The 19,478-nt window shown below is 41.7% G+C and overlaps 1 protein-coding gene across 2 annotated transcripts in view; it reads left to right on the top strand.

Annotated features, from left to right (window-relative positions):
- The first annotated feature begins 9,914 nt into the window (after window positions 1–9,914).
- The window catches only part of syde2 (synapse defective 1, Rho GTPase, homolog 2 (C. elegans)), a 56,605-nt gene continuing 47,041 nt past the window's right edge, over window positions 9,915–19,478 (top strand). The window contains exon 1 of one of the 2 annotated variants that reach the window (XM_055016555.1): window positions 9,915–12,125. In XM_055016555.1, the coding sequence (XP_054872530.1) occupies window positions 10,112–12,125 (2,014 nt within the window). In that variant the 5' untranslated portion in view covers window positions 9,915–10,111. The remainder of the gene's footprint in view (window positions 12,126–19,478) is intronic. The other variant, XM_055016552.1, reaches the window with a different exon arrangement.

Raw genomic sequence — 19,478 nt, 5'->3', positions numbered from 1 at the left:
TGTGTGTCTAAATCAACCGGCGGTGGTCAGCTGACCTGACGGCTGGTCAGAAATGGAGGATCTGTGTGAATTCTGCTATCTTGTCTGTCATCCTGTGGTTTACCCAGTGTGAGCAATGTGAAGCCCACAGAGGAGATCCTGTGAGATCTTCAGTATTTTTAGCTTGCCAGGAGAGATGTGTGGGTGTAACACAACTAATAATGTATAATGCATGTATTTATGTACTTTAAGTGTTCAGTTCTGTTTATTTATTCATTATTATGCTTGTTTTCTTTCTGAAAATTGGGAAAGCACTCGTGCTGTCCATGATGAACTGGGGCGTTCTGTTATTTTTTCAACTAAAAGCATTTACCGTAACAAATGACAGATTCATAAATAATAAAAACAGTCATTAGATGCAGCTCAGTTCCATCGTATTTATCTCCTAATTACAATGGTTAGTGTGATCACTGTCCTTTCTGGCATCACTGACCATAAAATATTTAATTAGTGAGTGGTTTGTTTCCTCTATTTATTGCTACTGCTAAGATGAATTCAGCTTGGATTCTTGATGGCGACAGGAATGAAAGCAGTACAGTGAGCACAGAAGGGAGTTTCAACATCATCCAAAAGCCAACACTGGATGAAATATTATTTTCCTGATTTAGACTGCTGAATTTAACTTCGATGAATCACTGCGTGCGCCTCTAAGTCTGGATGCTGCAACCAATACGGCCTTTTTTTGGTATTTATTTTTGTTATGCACCTTTGTAAAGCAACATGAAAACTACACCCAATATTTTATGTCTGTTCAAACTGAATGTTAATGTTAATATCTCAGCTATCTCAGGCAGGTTAATGTGAGGTGAGATAAGAGTTTATCTTGGAGTATATGAGGTGATACTGAATGCTTTAGTTTACAGCAATCAGTTCACTGACACTGGCTTTTATTATAGTTAGTTATTATGTGGAGGTTGTATAGTTTATAATGTTTGTCCTTACCCTGATTACACCGATAAAACAAAACACTTCTCTGAATTTTGTTTCATGTTTCTAGTTTTAAGCTTGATACCATTCTTATGTCAAGTTATTCCCAGCAGCCTGTTAGCTTAGCTTAGCATAAAGACACTCTGGCTCTGCGCAAAGATAGTAAAATCAGTTTAACGGCACATTTAATACTCACAAATTATCACATTATATCTTCTCTGTTTAATTCACAGCGTAAAAGCACACACACAGTGTGTATAAAAACAACACTTCAGTGTTTTATGGGTGTTTGTGGGCCAGACTATTTCTTGGCTCGAATCTCCAAGAAGTTATTGGTCTTGCAAATACTGAATTATTCCTTTAATTAAACAGTTTTTTTGTTTATAGACCGATGCATTTATCCTGAACTCTCTCATGGAGGAGTTTTAGCTGCTGATTGTTGCTTAAATGGCTTTTTTACTCTGACAAAGCATTAACTTCAGGGTGTAAATCTCACCTAAATGGTATGGAAGTGGGCAAAATTTAAATTTTTTTTGACAGTAAAGATATATTGAAACTTCCACACATGGTTTGAAACCTAATTTACGTGTCCACAACTTTAACGGGGCACAATAAGAATTCCTTTTTTTTTCAGTAATAAAATATAAGTGAATGGCTGTGACAATAATGTGACTCTGGAACGTAAAGCTGCAGGCTCTTGGCAGTGCTCCTCTGACAGGGATCATCCAGCCTAATTTATACCCTGAGAAAGGCTTGTGTCCAAGGGTATAAATTTAGTTGCGGTGTGCAGTGAAAAAAGAGGGGAAGGCCCATAAACTGGCCGGGACAGAGGGAGAGAGCCAGGGACACAGAGACAGGGAACAATGGGCCGCCATCAGGAGGAGAGCCCCAACAGCTGCACAACCCCAAATCCCAACACACTCCCACATGCACATGCAAACGTGCACGGACATACACATATACACGCTCATTCCTTTTATTTTCCTCTCTCTCACATGCACTCTCTCTCTTCCTTGTACCATCTCCGGCCAGGCCGTCTGAAAAGAGGCCAGCTAAGCAGATGTTCTGCTGCTGCCTTCACAAAGGGCACAAGTGACTGAAGGAGGAGGAAAAAAGAAAAACAGAAAAGGGAGACAAACTTTCTCCATTTCTTCTGTCCCTGTTGAGTCAGCACGCTGAGCAGCCCATGACGTGCTTATTTTGTGCTCGTTTAAGTCTTTGTTAATTCATTTCATGGTATTTTATTGATAGTAGATGGAAGAAGTCTGGTGAGGAGTGTTCGTGATTACGGCTTCTATGGTTTTCTCATCTCATCGATTCCACTGAAAGAATAGATCTGTGTCCATTGTCCATTGACAGTATGTTTAAGGAGGTTAAATCATCTCCGACACAAGCTGCACATTGCACACTGTAAAACATCATAATGGAATGCAGTCAAATCATCTTTTCTAGTTAATGCAAATAGAAATGTTTACCCAATTTTTAGTTACTAAAACTTAACATTTCTTATTTTGAAATTGTAATGAATTAGCTGCTGAGGGTTTACCCAACTTATTAGTTTTGCATATAAACAGACTTCCCAGGATGCTAAAAGAGGTAAACTCTTCAGAGACTCTAGTTTGTTTATATTGTGAGAAAGAAAAATTCATTTCATTTGTCAAATAAAGTTACAGTTGATTCTTTTCACAATAATTAAAAACATTCTAACTGTGACAAAGGTTGCTGACTCTGGTTTAAAAAAAAAAAGAAAGACACAAAGAAAGAAAGTCCTGAACAGCTGAGGCTTTAAGTTCTTTGTGTTAAATGAGAAAAACACACCTGTCTTAACCCTCATCAGTACACCTAGGGTCCATGCGGACCCCAGGGGTATATAACTTGTCATATTTTTTATTTGTAAGTTTGATTTTAGTCCCTTTAGGTAGTTGTCACCCACATATTTGCCATCACATACACTAAAGCTTATTTGATTCCAACCAGGTTTGTGGTGTTTATATAAAAAAAAAAATTTTGGGGTCCATCGGGACCCCAGCCAGACCCCAGCTGGACTGTGCATCTTTTATTTATGTATGTTTGTGTTATGTTGGTCTTGTGATGACTGCTTCAGTTGCATTGTGTTTCATTTCAATTCAGGAGTTCTTAGACTAATATTGTAAGCAATATATGTCAGTAATTATCAATAGTCATTTCATTGTTTCCTTCATATTATATCTATAGATGACACTGGTTTTAGGAAAATATACATTGAGAGGATATGGACAGGTACAGAAATGTGAAACAGATGAAATACTACTGTTGGACCCCAAGTGTACAGATTAATAGGTTTTACCACATGTACTGATGAGGGTTAAATCATTGTTTACGTGACTTGTTGATTCAACTAAATAGCTTGAGTTCCTAGGTCTTTTCTGAATTTTCTCAAGTTAAGTAAATTGAGCTCAGCTAGTTTTACACTTTCACAACTCAGAAAATGACTTCAAACTTAAATGAATCAACTGAAGTGCCGTTAAAGAAGTAGATAACTTTTAAGGTAAATGAACTTTAAATAATTTACAGCAGGGGTAGCCAACACGGTGCCCACGGGCGCCTGGTTGCCCGCAGAGACCATGTGAGTTGCCCACTACACATGTTCTAAAAATAACACTAGTCACCATGAAATTCCTTATAAAAAAAATTGGAGTTGCTTTTCTTTTAAAATAAAAAATACTTATATTAATGCAGATTTTAAATTACAATATTTGTTATGATTTTTATTTTTTTAAACAAAAACGTCTTCGGTGTAAATGAACTTTGACCTTGTCCGAGTCAAAGTTCACTGCGCATGTCAAACTATACGTCATTCTGCTGAAGCGTCCGGGCGCAGACACTTTGGGAAGCTAGATGTGGTTTGTTACCCCCCCAAAACATGTCAGAGAAGTGAAAGAGAAAACACTATTTTCACGATGACTGGGAGGAAGAGTTCTTTTTCACGGCAGTGAAAGATAAATGTATGTGTCCTATTTGCGGGGCGACTATTGCGTCGGCAAAGCGGCACAATATGGAGAGACGCTCATTAGCCGCCACAAAGCTTCCATGCTAACTAGCCACCTGGTAGCACATAGACTGTATGCGCACTACGGACAGGAAAAAACCGGGACTTAAAGGCAGCTTTGACATCTGCTACGCGGCAAAAAGTTTCTTCGTGGAGAAAAATGTACCATTAGAAATGCTTGTTTTAATGACGACAGACGGGGCTCCTCCATGACGGGTCGGCATGCAGGCTTCACTGTACGATACAGAGGTGATCCAGACTTCCCAGCATTCCTACATTACCACTGCAGCATTCACCAGCAGCCCAAGATCATAAATGGCTCCAAAGCCAAACAACCAGGACATTGAAGGTGCTGCTGGAGGAGCTGTTAGCTGAACATGGTGACCTGTTACTACACACAGAAACCCCATGGATCAGCAGGGGAACAGTTTGCAGCGTTTTTTGTCACTGTTGGCCAAAATCAAAGAGTTAATGCAGTCCAAAGGGGAAGACACCTTGCTGCTTGAGGACACTGAGTGGATTCTTGCCCTCACATTTTTAATGGACATCACTGGGAAACTGAACCATCTAAACTGTGAGCTGCAAGGTAAAGGTAAGACATGATAAGCTCTGCAATGCCAGGCTTCCCACTAACACGCATTTACAGACAAAGAAAGAGGTAACATACGTTGTCATTCAAAACACCGTGCCATTACACAAAAATGTGAAAAATAATTTGCTGAAAACGTAATGATTTGTTGTTATGATCTGTCAAAAATGTTGCAATGCTGGTGAAAAATGCTGGTGATTAGTACTAATGTGATAGGATTCATTTCTAAATGTGAAAGAGCTGATTATATTTTCTTACATAACTGATAATTTGTACAAACATGGGACAGAGTTCATGAATTGTTCAAAAATGTTACAGAGGTAGTGGTTTGCACAAATGAAGCATGATTTGATGACAGTTGATTTCCTAAAACTGTTAGAAGTGATAATTTGCACAGAAATGTGTTATTTTGAACAAAATGCTGCAAATATGCTGATTCATACAAAACTTACAAGAAAGATATTTACCAAAGTTTCAGAGATGGGATACCTCTGACTTTTAAATATTGGAACAGATTTCCATATATATATGTGTGTGTGTGTTTGTGTGTGTTTCCTACCGTCGTTGTGGAAATCATTGTTAATAATTATTTTAAAGAATAATTAACATAAATGTGATCAGACAGTCTTTTTACATATTATTTTCATTATTATTATTATTGTTGTTTAAAGATGATGGCGCAAGTTTGCTCTTGAGGAAGTTTGTATCAAACAAGGTGCCCTTCGTACGACTCAGTACCCTTGAAGTTGCTCTCAGATTCAAAAAGTTTGGTGACCCCTGATTTACAGTGTCGTTTCTGCAAAATGCAACTCAAACATTAGGAAATCCTAACTTTGTTGAGTCCTATTTTCAGCTGTGCACATTTACTGCACTTTTGGTGCTCGACTGTTTACAGCAGCAGAGAGATGTATATGGAAGTGGTTTTCAACAAATTACAGTTCGTGTTCATGAAAATGAAGGAGGTTGCCACGCAGTGCAAGTGTGGTTCACTGATGAGGTTTTAATAGTTTGTGGACAACAGCTGAGTTCTGCGGCGCAGTAACATAACTAGTGCCAGAACCCTGGATCAGCCCCGGCAGTGTGTGTCTAGTGTATTACTGGATTATTGTCACTGATGCATCACAGTGTAAGCAGTGTTTTGATGTTGCAGATGGATCATGTGACAGCTGACCTCGTCTGTTTCTACGTCTCATAGTTAGTAAAAAATAGGGCATCATATTTCATTAGCTTATTGTGTGTGTATTAAGTTTTACTTGCAGTGTACCAAGTAAGCAAAGGTGAAACAATAATCTATGCAATTATTCAGTTATTTAATAGAAAAATAACCCACAACTGTTATTAACTGATTAATTATCTAATTATGATAGAACTTTATTTGTCTTGCACCTTTCAGAAACAAAGATACAAACTATTAAAATATGTTAAAATAATAACAAGAAAAGCACTCAGAGAGCGCAGTACTCTGCCAAGGCTGTTCAGTCCTTGTATGATTTCAGACGGATAAGTCCCGATAAGTCCACAGCGGTGGATTTGTAGTAGGATCACAATCATGTGATCGTCAGCAGGCAGCTGACGTAGTGTTCACTTGTTGTCATAGTTACAGTGATGCCATGCCGCTGTCTCCCATTGACACAGAAATCTTTAACAAAGCGGTGGATCCAGACTATAAGCCGCATCACTGCCAAAATTAAATCAGGTAGTCCTTTTGTCATTTCTGACCTTTCCTGAAAATTTCATCTAAATCCGTTTGTCCGTTTTTGAGTAATGGTGCTCACAGATAGACAGACAAACGTACGCCGATTACCACATAACTCCGCCGCGATCCTTGGCAGAGTAATGACTACAGCTTAACATGTAACAAAATCAGATAATTTAAATAAATACAACAATCAGCATTTGTTAAGAGAAACATTAAATCCAATAAAAATGATTTATTTTGAGATTTATAAGATGACACTGAGAGTCCAACAGAGAGTTCCAGTTCAGCTGAGGGGACGCCAGCACAGACCCAGTCACCTTTATGAAGGCTCTGTCAGAGGATCTCAAACAAGCAGGATCAGGCCCACAGAGAATGAGTAGATTGCAGATAAAAGCAGGAGCCAGACCATTCAAGGCTTTAAAAACAAATGATAAAATCTTAAAATCATGTAAATCAAGTGAACTGCATCAAAGATGGGTCCAATGTGGCTTAATGCTTGTTAAAAGCCTGGCCACAGCATTTCATCTGCTGTTACCAGAGTTAGAATGCAAAACATTCACTAGTTTCTCAGATGTTCACATTTACTGTTTTCTGTGTGTTGTTGTCCATGATAGTGAATTTAAGATGTTTGGGTTGTGGACTATTGCAAAGAATAAGGAAATTATTCAAACTGAGAAATGTTGATGGATACTGTTGTATTAGAGGGATCTCTCACGATCTCCTGCAGTCTTAGGAATTTTTATGCACCAGTTTCTGCATCAGTTTATAGTGGGAGCATATCGACTTACGTAAAGAAAATCATAAGATGCAGGACTAATGCACATGTTCTAATAATAAGGGTTTGTGTCCCTTGTGTTGCCTATCTAAATCTGTACTATCGGTATGCTTATGGCTGCAGGGCCTAAGACATCACAAGACAAAATCACATCTCAAAGAATGCAAGCTATTTTCATTATGAAACTCTCAAAAAGAGACTGCCCATGCCCTGCAGTGAGTGCGCTGAACAACTGCAGCGCTTCTGTAAAGTCCAGAGGTTTGCATCGTTCCCTGTGCATACAGCCTCTTAACCCTTACACCCCCTCCTCTCCCCCCTGCTTTCCCTTTTCCTCTGTTTCACACACAAACACACACTACGCAGCCTGCAGGTTTTGACCTGTGAATAACTGCCCAGACAGGGTCTAGTCAGTCAGTCAGTCGGGGAGGCAGGCCGTGGCGTCAGGGCCTACGCAGCTCCTGCAGGGCAATAACAGATGCTTATCATGTTTTACTGAGGGTAGTGGCGGCGGTGGTGCTAGTGGTGGTGGGGGGTGAATGTGGGACGTTGGGGGCCCCGTCGATGAATGGCTCTGACAATAAATGCCCTCAATCATGGGTAGGTATTGTACCTTAGAAAACAGAGGCATAGTTATAATGGATTCAGAGTCAGTCAGCAGTGTGTGTGCGTGTGTGTGTGTGTGTGTGTGTGTGTGTGTGTGAGTATATAAGCATAATAAGCATATGTGTGAGTCTTAAAGGCAGAAGTATCCAGAGCGCATGTGCACTCATACACCCACTGCAGCTTTTCAGCAGCTCATCCTCTTGCACATTCCAAGTAGAGGCAACAGCAAACAAATGGCTTAAGGTTCAAGTGAAGTATGTTTCATTCCTTTCTGCGCCAGCTTGGACGCTGCTAAGCCTTGGGTTGTGCTGCGAGCAGGGACAGGGGTTAGATGCAAGGTCAAAGAGGAGAGGATTACTCAAGATACACTTCAGATAAAAGTGTCAGTCCAATAATCGGCGGCGATCCATCACGAGGCAGGCCGTGCTTTTGGGTTGGTGCTGTCGTCAGGGGCGGATGAAAAATAGCCTTCATGTGTGCGTAATAATGAAGATGAACCTTTGAAAAGACAAACTCCTCATGACACACACAGCCCTGCTCATTTGTAAAGAGCAAACGATGATTTAGAGTGCAGAGCTTACCACCATTCTCCTTGTTGTTGCTTTGCTTAGAGTAACATTTTTCTCTTTGTCTCTCTCCAGCACATTTTTTCCCCTGAGATGAGGCTTGTTCTCCCTACTGTTTGCTGAAATGCCTTCACAGCTACCAGTGAAGGTGGTAATTTGAAGTCCTGGCTCACTGCTCTGCAACCGAATTTAATTCACATTTCGGGGACAAATATGTGATGAATTTCAATGGAGCTGTGTTTCACATACCATCACCCAGAGCTCAACTTAAAGCTTCACTGTGCGTGTGAGGCTTAAAAGATTACAATTATACAGATGTATTAGTAAAAAAAAAAAGAGGCATATATCGAGTACATAATGCACATTTTGAGTGCTTATACTTATATTTCAACATTTCAGAGGGGAATATTGTGGTTGTTGCTGCACTGTTAGGCAACATTTAAGATTTAAAGGTTTAAAATGCAATTTTTACAAATAAAAATACCTAAAAGTAAAATGTTGCCATGTAACCTTACAGAATATTTATGCTTCTTACTGCATCTGTTAAAAAAAGTACGATTTTGAATCTGAAATGTCTAAACTGAAAACCTTTGAGTATTTATTGTTGTATTAAGACTTTACGTATGTAAAACACAGTCTTTTTCCATCTAGTTGAGATAGTTATAATGACACTGTTAGTGCTTATTATTGTGTAATATTTATTCACACACCATATGTTGTAGGTACACGTGTTTAGTTACTATAACTTCTCCTTGGCTTTCTAATAAATCATTACATACTTTTAAAAAGCGCTAACAAATGGCTTTATTAATGGCTAATTAACAAATAACTGAAGTTTCAAATAGGAGCAACTCATAAGAACAATTTTTAGGTTGCCAGGTTGTGAGTGATGCTTGTCATCCCCCATCTTTATAATGTCTTTGAATTCACAGTTGCATCGAAGTGTCTTAGAGAAAATAAGAAATTCATAACATTTGTGTCTGCAGAGTTGGTAACTTAACTATGAATAATAAAGGGATTACCAGAAATAGACCTAAAACAAACAGCAGGTGAATGTGCTGGCTGGATGGAAAGTAATCGACAACTATTTTTATTAGTAGCTAGTAGCAGTCTTTTTTAAAGCACAAATGCAGAACATTCCAAACTACTTCAAAACTCTTAGTTGGGAGGATTTTGTGCTTTTCTATGTGGATTTTTTGGGACAAAACAGTCAGCTTGAAGAACCTTTTTCAGTTTTCCTGGCATCCAGAACCACACAAACCCTCTACAAAGTAGGAAAATTAATACGTAAATAGAAATAAAGTTATTAAGCGCTAATAAATCCATGAGTTAAAACTTATTAATGCTTTATAAAGGATGTCCTGTTCAGCTACCCTCAGGGGAAGCACTTATTAGTTTAAATTTGATATCACGTAATGAAGTTAATTACTTTATTTTTTTTAATAAAAAGTGCAGTGTTGTTGTTCTTACTAAGTTACAAAACAAGCTCTGCTGGACATAGAGAAGCTTTCATGCAATTTTCTCTGCATAATTTATGTTCAAAGTCCCTGAACTTTGAGCCAAGAAACTATTTCAAATATCTGAGCTGCAGACATGAGGACAGGGTGAGGTGAGGCGCTAGAGAGAAGGAAAGAGAGGGAGAGAAAGGAGGGAGGCAGGGTGAGAGTGTGGAGCAGGGAGGGAGGGAGAGGTGGTGCAGTGGCAGAGTGGAGCAGCACAGAGAGGGGCGACAGAGCGGAGGTGACAGCGGAGAATGGAGAGGAGAGCGTCCGCCCGGCGAGCTTTGACCGCGGCGAGCCAGGAGAAGCCACTCGGTCCTTCCCTTCTGGAGCCAGCGTGCTGAAAGAAACCGGGAGGAATTTAACTGGGGGGGAAAAGGAAAGGAATGGCTGATCCTCTGCGGAGGACTTTACTAGCGAAACTCCGGGGGAAGAAATCCAAGAAAGGAGCGACGGTCGGCGGTGGATACGGCTTTGCTGCTGCTGCGGCGAATGGGGGACGAGAAGGTAAAGAAAAAGTTTTGCAGCGAAACTCCGGTGACGCTCGGCCGGTAGTCCTGCTGTCTGGGCTGGACTGCACGACAGGGAGAATGAGTACGTACGAGAATTGTGTTGACGGGGCGATGGTGCAGGCAGGGGGGGCTGTGAGAGTCCCGGAGAGCCGCGCATCGCAGCTGTCCGGCGGCCAGGAGCGGAGCTGCGGGGGCAGGGTTCGGGTTAATGAGCAGCTCCTGGGGGTCCCGCTTCAAAGAGGCGGCCAGTTTGGGGGGAACGCGTTCGGGGAGGGAGACGGGAGCCACCGGGGACCCAGGTCCGCTGAGCAGATCACGACGGGGCTCGGAGGACCGCATGTCCAGAGAAAACATTTCGTCGCGGTGCCAAGGCAGCGCAGCGTCGGAGATTCAATCGGGTTTGGGGACAATTCAAATCACGTTTTATACCGAGCGCAGGTACATACAGGGGGCAGTAAGCCAGCAGAGGGCCGGGTCCCTGCAGCTGATAGTGAGGCTACAGAGCCCACATACACCCGGCACATGGCAGGGACTGTAGTAGCTGTACAGGAGCGCAACGCCAACTGGAGTTTTGACAGCAGCGCAACTTTGGAGACGATCTCTGCAAATTGCGCGGCACTCGTGTATCCAAGCTGCATGTCGAGAATCGCGGAAGAGAACGTTTTAATCAGAAATCTTGAGAGCTACGGGCCCGACTATGCAGGGGACATTAGGGGGACTGCAGGAGGACTGCAGAGCCCCACTTTTTTCCCCACTGAATTAGAAATATGCGACATTAACATGGCATCCCTGTGCGCCACGGAGGGCTCCCTGAGATACCCTTTAGACAGCGAAGATGACGATTACTATGATAATGAAATTCTGCCCTTTTATGAGATGATTAGGACAAAAAGTAATGGCGATAGAGGAGAGGCTGCAGAGCTCACCCAGCCTGGTCAGGATAAACGACAGGGTGATGACAGCAGCAGTGCGCAGGAAACAGACAGGCTTAGGAACCAGCTGAAAGAGGCTTATTACCTCCTTATCAATGCTATGAATGATATCAACCTGGATGTGCAGCAGATTAGTGGTGGTTTAACTGAGCAGCAGGCCACCTCCTCCTGTAGCAGCCACTCTAGGGACAGTCTGTGCTCCAGGTTGTCAGTCAAAAACATGGACAGCGACTCCTGGTCCTCAGGAGGAGACCACAGCCCTCAGCAGGTGTCCGACACTGACTCCCTGCTGCTCTGTCTCACCGGGAATCTGGAGCCAAAGGCCAGGCTGAACAGTAAGAGCATGGCCAACTTGTGTTTGACCAAAACAAGACCCACATTATTGCGCTCTGCTAGTGATGGAGCTATCAGGTATCCGGGCGGACCTTCAGCCTGCATTCAGGCTGCTGGAATGCAGAGTGCAGAAAATGATAAAGAAGTTTCAGAGACAAAAGAAGGAGCAGGAGAGGGTGAGCTGTCTGAACCCAGGGTGCTTAGCAGCACCATCAGCAGTGAGGAGCTGCTACAAGATGCTGGAGGTGAGGAATACCGCGGCGGGCAGCTCATTGAGAGCAGCGGCTCAGTCAACAGCCTCACAGGTTCTTCAGACAGCAACACGGAGGCAGCAACATATCAGGGTCACGACAGCAAGCAGGAGCTGACTGAAGTCCGAGCACAGGTGGACAACTGGGTCAACAAAGCTCATGGTGTCACCGTCAACAAGATGCAAGAGTGGATGCACAAGGGCCGCTTGTTGTCCTCTGAGATGAAGCAGCGCATTGAGGGCTCATCTCTGCCCCGTGGTGGAGGCCAAACCCAGGAGCGGCCCTGTCCTCAGGTCAGCCTCCACACATCCAGCCGAGGGGGTAAATCTGTCAAGGCCAAGTCACCTACAATCAAGTCACCACGACAGCCAGGTAGGAAGGCTACACGGCATGGCCTCAGCTCCCGTGGATCCTCTAAATCAGAGGCCTCTCACCCTCCTTCCTCCCGTCTGATTGTTATCATCCTCCTCCACTCATAGTACACTCCGTCTGGTGGCGGTCCAGCCCTGCACTCCTCCTCTTCTGGATGCAAAGCAAAGGGACGAGACACCTCAGACCTCTTGCTTTCCTTTGTTACGATTCTCTAACCGGTGGCGGGTTCTGTCCTTCACACTAATTTAGGTGCATTTTAACACTGAATTAATAGCACATCGGGTCGTAGGTCGGATTACTCACAGTGTAGTTCAGTAACAACTAACTCACTCTCCTGCTAGAGCGTTCTTTGTGGTGCTGGTGGTGGGGTTTGTGTGTGTGTGTGTGTGTGTGTGTGTGTGTGTGTGTGTGTGTGTGTGTGTGTGTGTGTGTGTGTGTGTGTGTGTGTGTGTGTGTGTGTGTGTGTGTGTGTGTGTGTGTGTGTGTGTGTGTGTGTGTGTGTGTGTGTCATGGAGATTTAATTATTTGATCATGAACAAGATGCCCAATGAATTTCTGATTGTGATTCGATGTTTTACTTGTGATGAGGTGTGAAGACATGAGAACATCTGTATCATGAAACCACTGATGGTACCAGTTTTCCATCATGCACCAATGAGTCTATTTAGGTGCTCAGAATAAAACTTACATTACAAGAGAAAATGAAAATTAGTCTGTTGGCACAGTGGACCAAAACTATCTCACTGCAAGGTCCTTTTGGTGCCTGTTCTGGAGCTTTCGGTCATGTCATTCTGTCTTTTCCAGCAGATGCTCTTTGCCCAGCTTGTCGCTGAAATGTTTATGTTCTAATTTAAGGACCTCTCAGGCATGTTTGCTCAAAAGTTAACGCTCAGAGTTCACTTTTGATTTCAGAATAAGTTGAAACAATCTCATCACAAGGTACCTTTATCCATTTTTATACCAACTTTCCCCAGCATTTACTGGAATTAATGCTTTGCACCCACCCTGGCATCATGGTACCATGTATTTAACTGGTTGTACACCTTCAATATTTATGTGGGTACCATTTCAAAGGTTTTGGATCCAGTTTCATTCAATTAAAAGTCCTTTTTATCCATGTGGATTTGGTTTAACTGAGACAGTTTTATCCCAGGATTCGGAAACAGTCTGTGTGGAAAACTTTCTGACATTTGTTGCGCAGGATGTGGAAGTGGTGGCTGTATGGATGAAAAACATGCATGTATGTGAGAGCCAGCGTGCTTCCAGTGAATGTGTCCTCACAGTGTTTACCAGGGTAAACAGACAATCTGCCATGTGCGCAGGTTGTTGTTGACTGTCAGTGTGCTGTACTGCTAGAAATAGAGTGTGATCTGTGAGGCTGCTGAGCAGAAGGCCTCCGTGTTTGACTTCTAGCTGCTGCTGGCTCAGTATAGCTCCAACTTTACAGCTCTTTCCTGTCTTTTGGTTAAAATAAAGTCTTGTAGATATTAGTTTCCATTCACCCCCTCGCCATTCTAATTTTTTCCTCATTTTGCTCAGCTTTCCTCTTTCTCAGTCCCCACTGAACTTTTCCACAGCTGTGGCCAGAGGAATCCAAAGCAGGAGGGAAGCCACTGCAGCTATTTTCTGTGGTAGTGGAGTTTGTGTGTGTGTGTGTGTGTGAGAGAGAGAGAGAGAGAGAGAGTGTGTGCATGTGTGTCTGTGTGTCTGTGTGTGTTTGTTTGAGAGTAGGGGGGTTGGGCTGTCATGTCGCCTTCCTCCCCAGTCGTTTGCTCTGGACAACTCCATGGTAACTTGCATTTTAAAGAGACTTTGGGTTGAATATTTAGGATGCCATTCCTGTTGTTTAACTTGTTTGCGTTGTGTCACTTAATTCCTCGCCATGAATGAACAAAATGAAGGGTGATTAAGTATTTATTAAGGTCAGCCCAGGACTTATCTTGCCCCTGTGGGCCTCTCAGCATCTTACAAAGAGCCGTTTAAAAAAGGAGAGAGAAATGCCAAAGCTCTCAAAAGCTCCAGTGAATTGCTTGTCTTGGCTTGAAACTCCTCACTGAGTTTATGGGTCACTCTTTGTATATGCAAATATTTATATATTTCCAACTTTCTAAAAATAGACCTCTTTCTCCCCTTGAGTGTTATTTGGTTATTAATTCTCACTATGAAGTCATAGAACTAAATATTGGCTGAATTAGATTGGAGCTAATTCACATCTGTTTTGACTTGTCCTTTAATTACAATGTATAAAATCACGTCCGTTGTTGTGTGTGTGCCAGTCCCTATTCGCATATGTGTGGGTGAGGGATCCTGTGCACATGAGCATGCACATGAACATCTCTGCTGTGTACATGCATGTCTGTATTTGCAGCTGGAGGATTGATAGGTTTGTTGTGTTTTGTTGCAGCAGAGCAGCGGGCGTGCCGGCAGGCATGCATGCACTATCCACACGTAATGTTTTGGCCAGGCCTGAACTCAGGAGTGGTGTGTCAGTCAAACCTGGTGTTGAGCCTGAGCCATAGACACCACAAAGAGGAGATCCTCTCCTGGGAGGCACATATTACTTTCACTTTTTTTTCTAAGTGCTGTGTTTTTTTTCAGTCAGTCATACTTAGTGTGCATGTGAGCCTATAGATTCATACTTTGGGGAATATGCACACTTGTGTTCGAGAGTAAGATGAGAGGATCCACTCTTTTATGTGGATGTTAAATCTGAAGCTACAACCAGCAGTTGCTTAGCTTAGCTTAGCTTAGCATAAAGACTGAAATGGGGGGCTTGGCTTGTCTGAGTCTGTCCAGTGTTCAGAAAATATATTTAAACTGGAAAGCTGATGGTGAAGACATTCAAAAACAACTTTAATATCTGAACAGTAGGCTAAATATGATTCTACAACAAACATTTGGTAAGTTTAGCTTAGCACAAAAACTGGAAACAGAAAACAGCCCACCATAACCTTTCCTTTACCAAATAAAACTGTCAGTACCTGTAAAGCTCAATAATTATACATGGAATTTAGATGTTAGCTGTTTTTCCTATCCATTTTTCCATACTATCCACTAGGGATGTCCAATACTGGCTTTTTTGCGGATAACTGATATGCCGATATTGTCCAACTCTCAATTTCTGATTCTGATATCAGCCGATACCGATACTATGTGGGCTTGGAAATAATTCCAAACCACAGACATATTGTTAGTTTATTTGTCTGTGCACAACATTACTCAAAAAAGCGACATAACAGATTTGGATGAAATTTTCAGGGAAGGTCAGAAATGATGCAATGACCAAGTGATTAGATTTTGGCAGTGATGCAGCTTATAGTCTGAATCCACAGATTTGTGAAATATTTCTGTATCACTGAGGGATCGCACCACGGCATCACAATAACCATGACAACAATGGACTCACCTGCAGATGGATCTCAACTTCTTTCTAAGACCCGCCCCCACTCTACTTCACATTGGCTAGTGATTGTAGTTTGGTTGAGAGCAAAAGCTGCGTTTCCCTCATTCCATTGGTAGACGAACTCGACTGGCAATGTAGTCCTATTATATCTTTTTTTTTTGTTGCGCCAAATGCTGGTGCCACACGCCAGAAATCCGGCTCGGTTCTTTACACGCTTCATGACGCAGTTTGATGATGCGATTATTTGCGCGGCAGTAAATGCTGGCGAAATCCAGGCATTATTATATCAGTTTTCATGATAGGCCAAAAAAAAAAAAAAAACCCAAAACAATAACGATATTGACTGATAATACATTTTTATGCCATTATCGGCCCAATAATATTGGACAACCCTACTATCCACATATTGTGACGTATCACATAAAGCATTAGAAAAGTAAAAATGTGAAAAACTTTCCCAGTTTCTCAAATTTTTATACTTGCTTCAGACTAACTTCGGATGTAGCTAGCATGTAGCTCACACAGTTTAGAAGGTGTTTACACTACTTTTATTTCCAGACAGCATGAAAAATATCCATTACTTGCTGACATGAAAAAATAATTACAACTTTCCCAATAGAAAGCAGTTCCTGAAGACTTCTCTCCATTTTGGGCCCAGATTTTCTTTTTTCTTTTTATTCTTGATGGTTTTTCTTTTGCAATTGGAAAACACCCGGTTTTGTTTCTACTTCTTCTACTCTGTTTATTACAGCCATGTTTAATGTACACATGTGTGAACCTGTGAACATGGTGACCTTGGTTACCAGACAGCTGTCAGATGGCTCAGCCTGGACAAGGTGCTTAAACCAGTTTGAGATCTGAGAGCAGAGATTCAAGAGTTGGGCATTGTACATCATTGTATTGTGTAGTTTACTGTTTTTATTGAGCTATATATTGAGCAGAGCTTTTAAGTGTACTGGTCCGGCCCTTAACAACCGTCAAAGTTTCTCATGTGGCCCCATATGAAAATTAATTGCCCACCCCTGATGTAGCCAGTACCTCCATCTTATGACAACACTATGCAGTCTAGTGTATTTGCTCCAAGTAGCTAATGTTAACTAGCCTATTTTGTATTTTTAAATAAATGGGTTTTTAAAAAAAAAAAAAAAATTTGTGACATTTCAAAAGTTAGCTACAAACTTCATAGCTTTGACTCTGCTCCTTGTCTCTGTGCTAAGCTAACTGGCTGCTGGCTCTAGCTTTCACATATAAACATGAGATTAACATTGGCATTTAAATCTGTGCAAGCAAGCAGCAATATTTCCTAAATTGTGAAGCTATGGATAGCATCAGTAGTTGATAACATGTCTAACATGAAGTTCAAGATGCTCTGTGTTAGGGTATTGTTCAATATTTTAGTTACAATAATTCCTGCTTGCTCAGTGGATTCAGAGTTGAGATGTGAGTGCAGGTGTAATATAATCCTCCCCGACTGCTGTCAAGTCATGTCAGAACGATGTGGCGTTTGGTTTCTGCCTTGTGCCAAAAACCTTGTTACTGAGCTGCTTAGTGTTTTTTTTGCACATAAACACATGACTGATGGTGGCGGTACAATGATTTGTCTTGTCTGGTGTGTCTGTACTTGGACAGATTTATGGAAGATGGTCGCTCTAAAGACAGATCAGGTGATGGAGGAGAAACTTGAGGCATCAGGGTTCATACCAGGAGGTTTTATGAGATGTATGAGTCACATGATGGTGTCTGCTAACACTGCAGGAAGCACTAGAATGCTGATGATCGCTGCTAACTAGCAATTTAGAGGCTGCAGAGCTTTCCTGAAAGACTTTTTTCTTAACTTTCAGTGACTTGTATTACTTTCACCAGTGTTTTGCACCTAATTGGGTCGCAGCGTGTGTCTGTGTGCCTCTTTTTAGATTGTTTGGTCCTCCCCCTGAAGCAATTTTAGACATTTTTTTCTATCAGACACAGTGAGACAGGAGAAGAGAGTCACTGAAAGAACTGCAACATAGAAAAGAATTTAGGTTCGAAGCCAATGTATTGAGAAGGAAGTGGTATTAGCATTACAGGCTGCGCTGCCAGGACGCCCCAGCGGGATGCAAGTGTTGACATGTGATGCAACCCTGGACGATCTCAGCTCTGCCCTGGTGTAAAAAGAAAAATCTACATTGAGAATCCTCATTAGCATATGAATGAGTGTCAACAGGAATGTATGGCACACAGCAAAAGATTCCCTCTGAAGGGGGCTCCGAAATTCTGTATACACAACAAAGTTTTGTCTGTATGGAGGAGAAAACTAGCTGGTGTGTGTTTTGCACTTCACCTCTATGAAGAAAAAGGAATTTGGGAAATAAAAGAAAAAGCCTCTGGGAAAGTGGATCAAGTGCTTTGTCTTGGAGTAGAAAAAGATTCGCAGAAGATTTAGACTTGAATATAATTGGGTTTACTGTCAGGCTTACATGGCACAGATCCACACCAACACATCCAGGATATAACCTTTGTGTTTTTTTTGAAGGTTTGCATTCCTTGTAGCGCCTCAGACAAACCCAGAACGCTCCTCCCCATCCACGCACAACCTCTCCCTCTCTTGGTTTTGTCACACAGACATGCACCCCTGTATTATGTGCTCTGGCCATCTGTTACCTTCAGGTCAGGGGTGTGAGTTTTCCCTGCATTGTCACATTATTTTCACACCACGATGGCACAGACAGACAGGTTGTGTTAGCTCCTGTATGGAAATTTTAGTTTACTGGCACCTGTCTTGTTCTGCATTATGTTTATATGTGCTAAACAGATGCTGGTGAAGGTTATCAGTCTAATAACAAAAAACAGAGAAAAGGAGGTGGTTTCTTTTTTACTTTTTTGGAAGCTGTCATACTTCATTTGACAACATGTCAGTAGGAATCAATGAAAACAGCATTTAATAATCTTGCTCTTTCAAAAAAAATATCTACAGCGGAAATTCTGATGACTTTCACAAGTAAAAAATCCTACCCTCACAAGTAATGATTGCTTACATGATGAATAAATATGAATGTATTGATAAAAAGTAACCTGTGAAACCTCAATAGAATTCCTGATTGATGGTTTGATGATCAATTTAGCACTTTAGCTTTAAAAAAATCTTTCTATCCATCCACAAGTCTTCTTTTTTAATTTAAAACAAGTGCTGTATATCTTTCTTGAGGCTTTTGCAGTTTTTGTATCTCAACAATTTCAGTTTGTTCCTTTCATCTAAATATATATATTGTCCTATGAAGATTGGTTTTTAAGAAAAGCAAGCTCAGATAATGCGTTGTCTGGCCTTTATCAGGCTGAATGTTCAACAGTGCAAAGACTCAGCTACAAGCAGAAGTGAAAATACAGGCACACCGATGTAAAAACGCTGACAGGAGCAGGCGAGTGTTTAAACAGTTTTATATTTGACAGCAGTGAAAATTGCTAAAATCTCACTTATTTAGTCAAAGCAGCGGCCTGCTGTTTGTTTGGGAAGCATTGCTCCTGTGAAGGAGTGCGACAGTGGAAGGAGACAGCAGCGAGGCTGTAAATCTGGAGCTGTGGTCTGGAATGCTGCTCGTGTCAGAACACGCTTCCTCTTCCAGTTATGAAAGACCCCTTAAAGAAGATGGCAAGCTGACAACAGCTCTGTTCACAACCATCTCACCTCTCTGCAGTATTGCTTTACCAGGCTGAGAGTCTGCAGTTCAGGATTGATCTTGATCTTTATGTTTGTTCCCTGCTCTCCCAAAGTGTTCCTGCTGTCTAACAACTTGTCTGTTTACACCTTTGAATAATCCTTCCCTACCTTTTCAGTGCAACTTTTATCCCTCACTTTACCTCAGTGAAACTTTGGTTAACCAAGACTACGTATTTTCATCTCCTGAAAGTTACTTTTTTTGCTTCTTTTTTTTTTATTCTTTGTGTCTGTGCCTCTAAGCTGTGTGCAACTTTAA

Source organism: Amphiprion ocellaris, chromosome 2 (assembly GCF_022539595.1).
Source record: "Amphiprion ocellaris isolate individual 3 ecotype Okinawa chromosome 2, ASM2253959v1, whole genome shotgun sequence".
NCBI classification, from domain to species: Eukaryota; Metazoa; Chordata; class Actinopteri; family Pomacentridae; genus Amphiprion; species Amphiprion ocellaris.
This window is presented reverse-complemented; position numbering and strand designations above follow the sequence as displayed.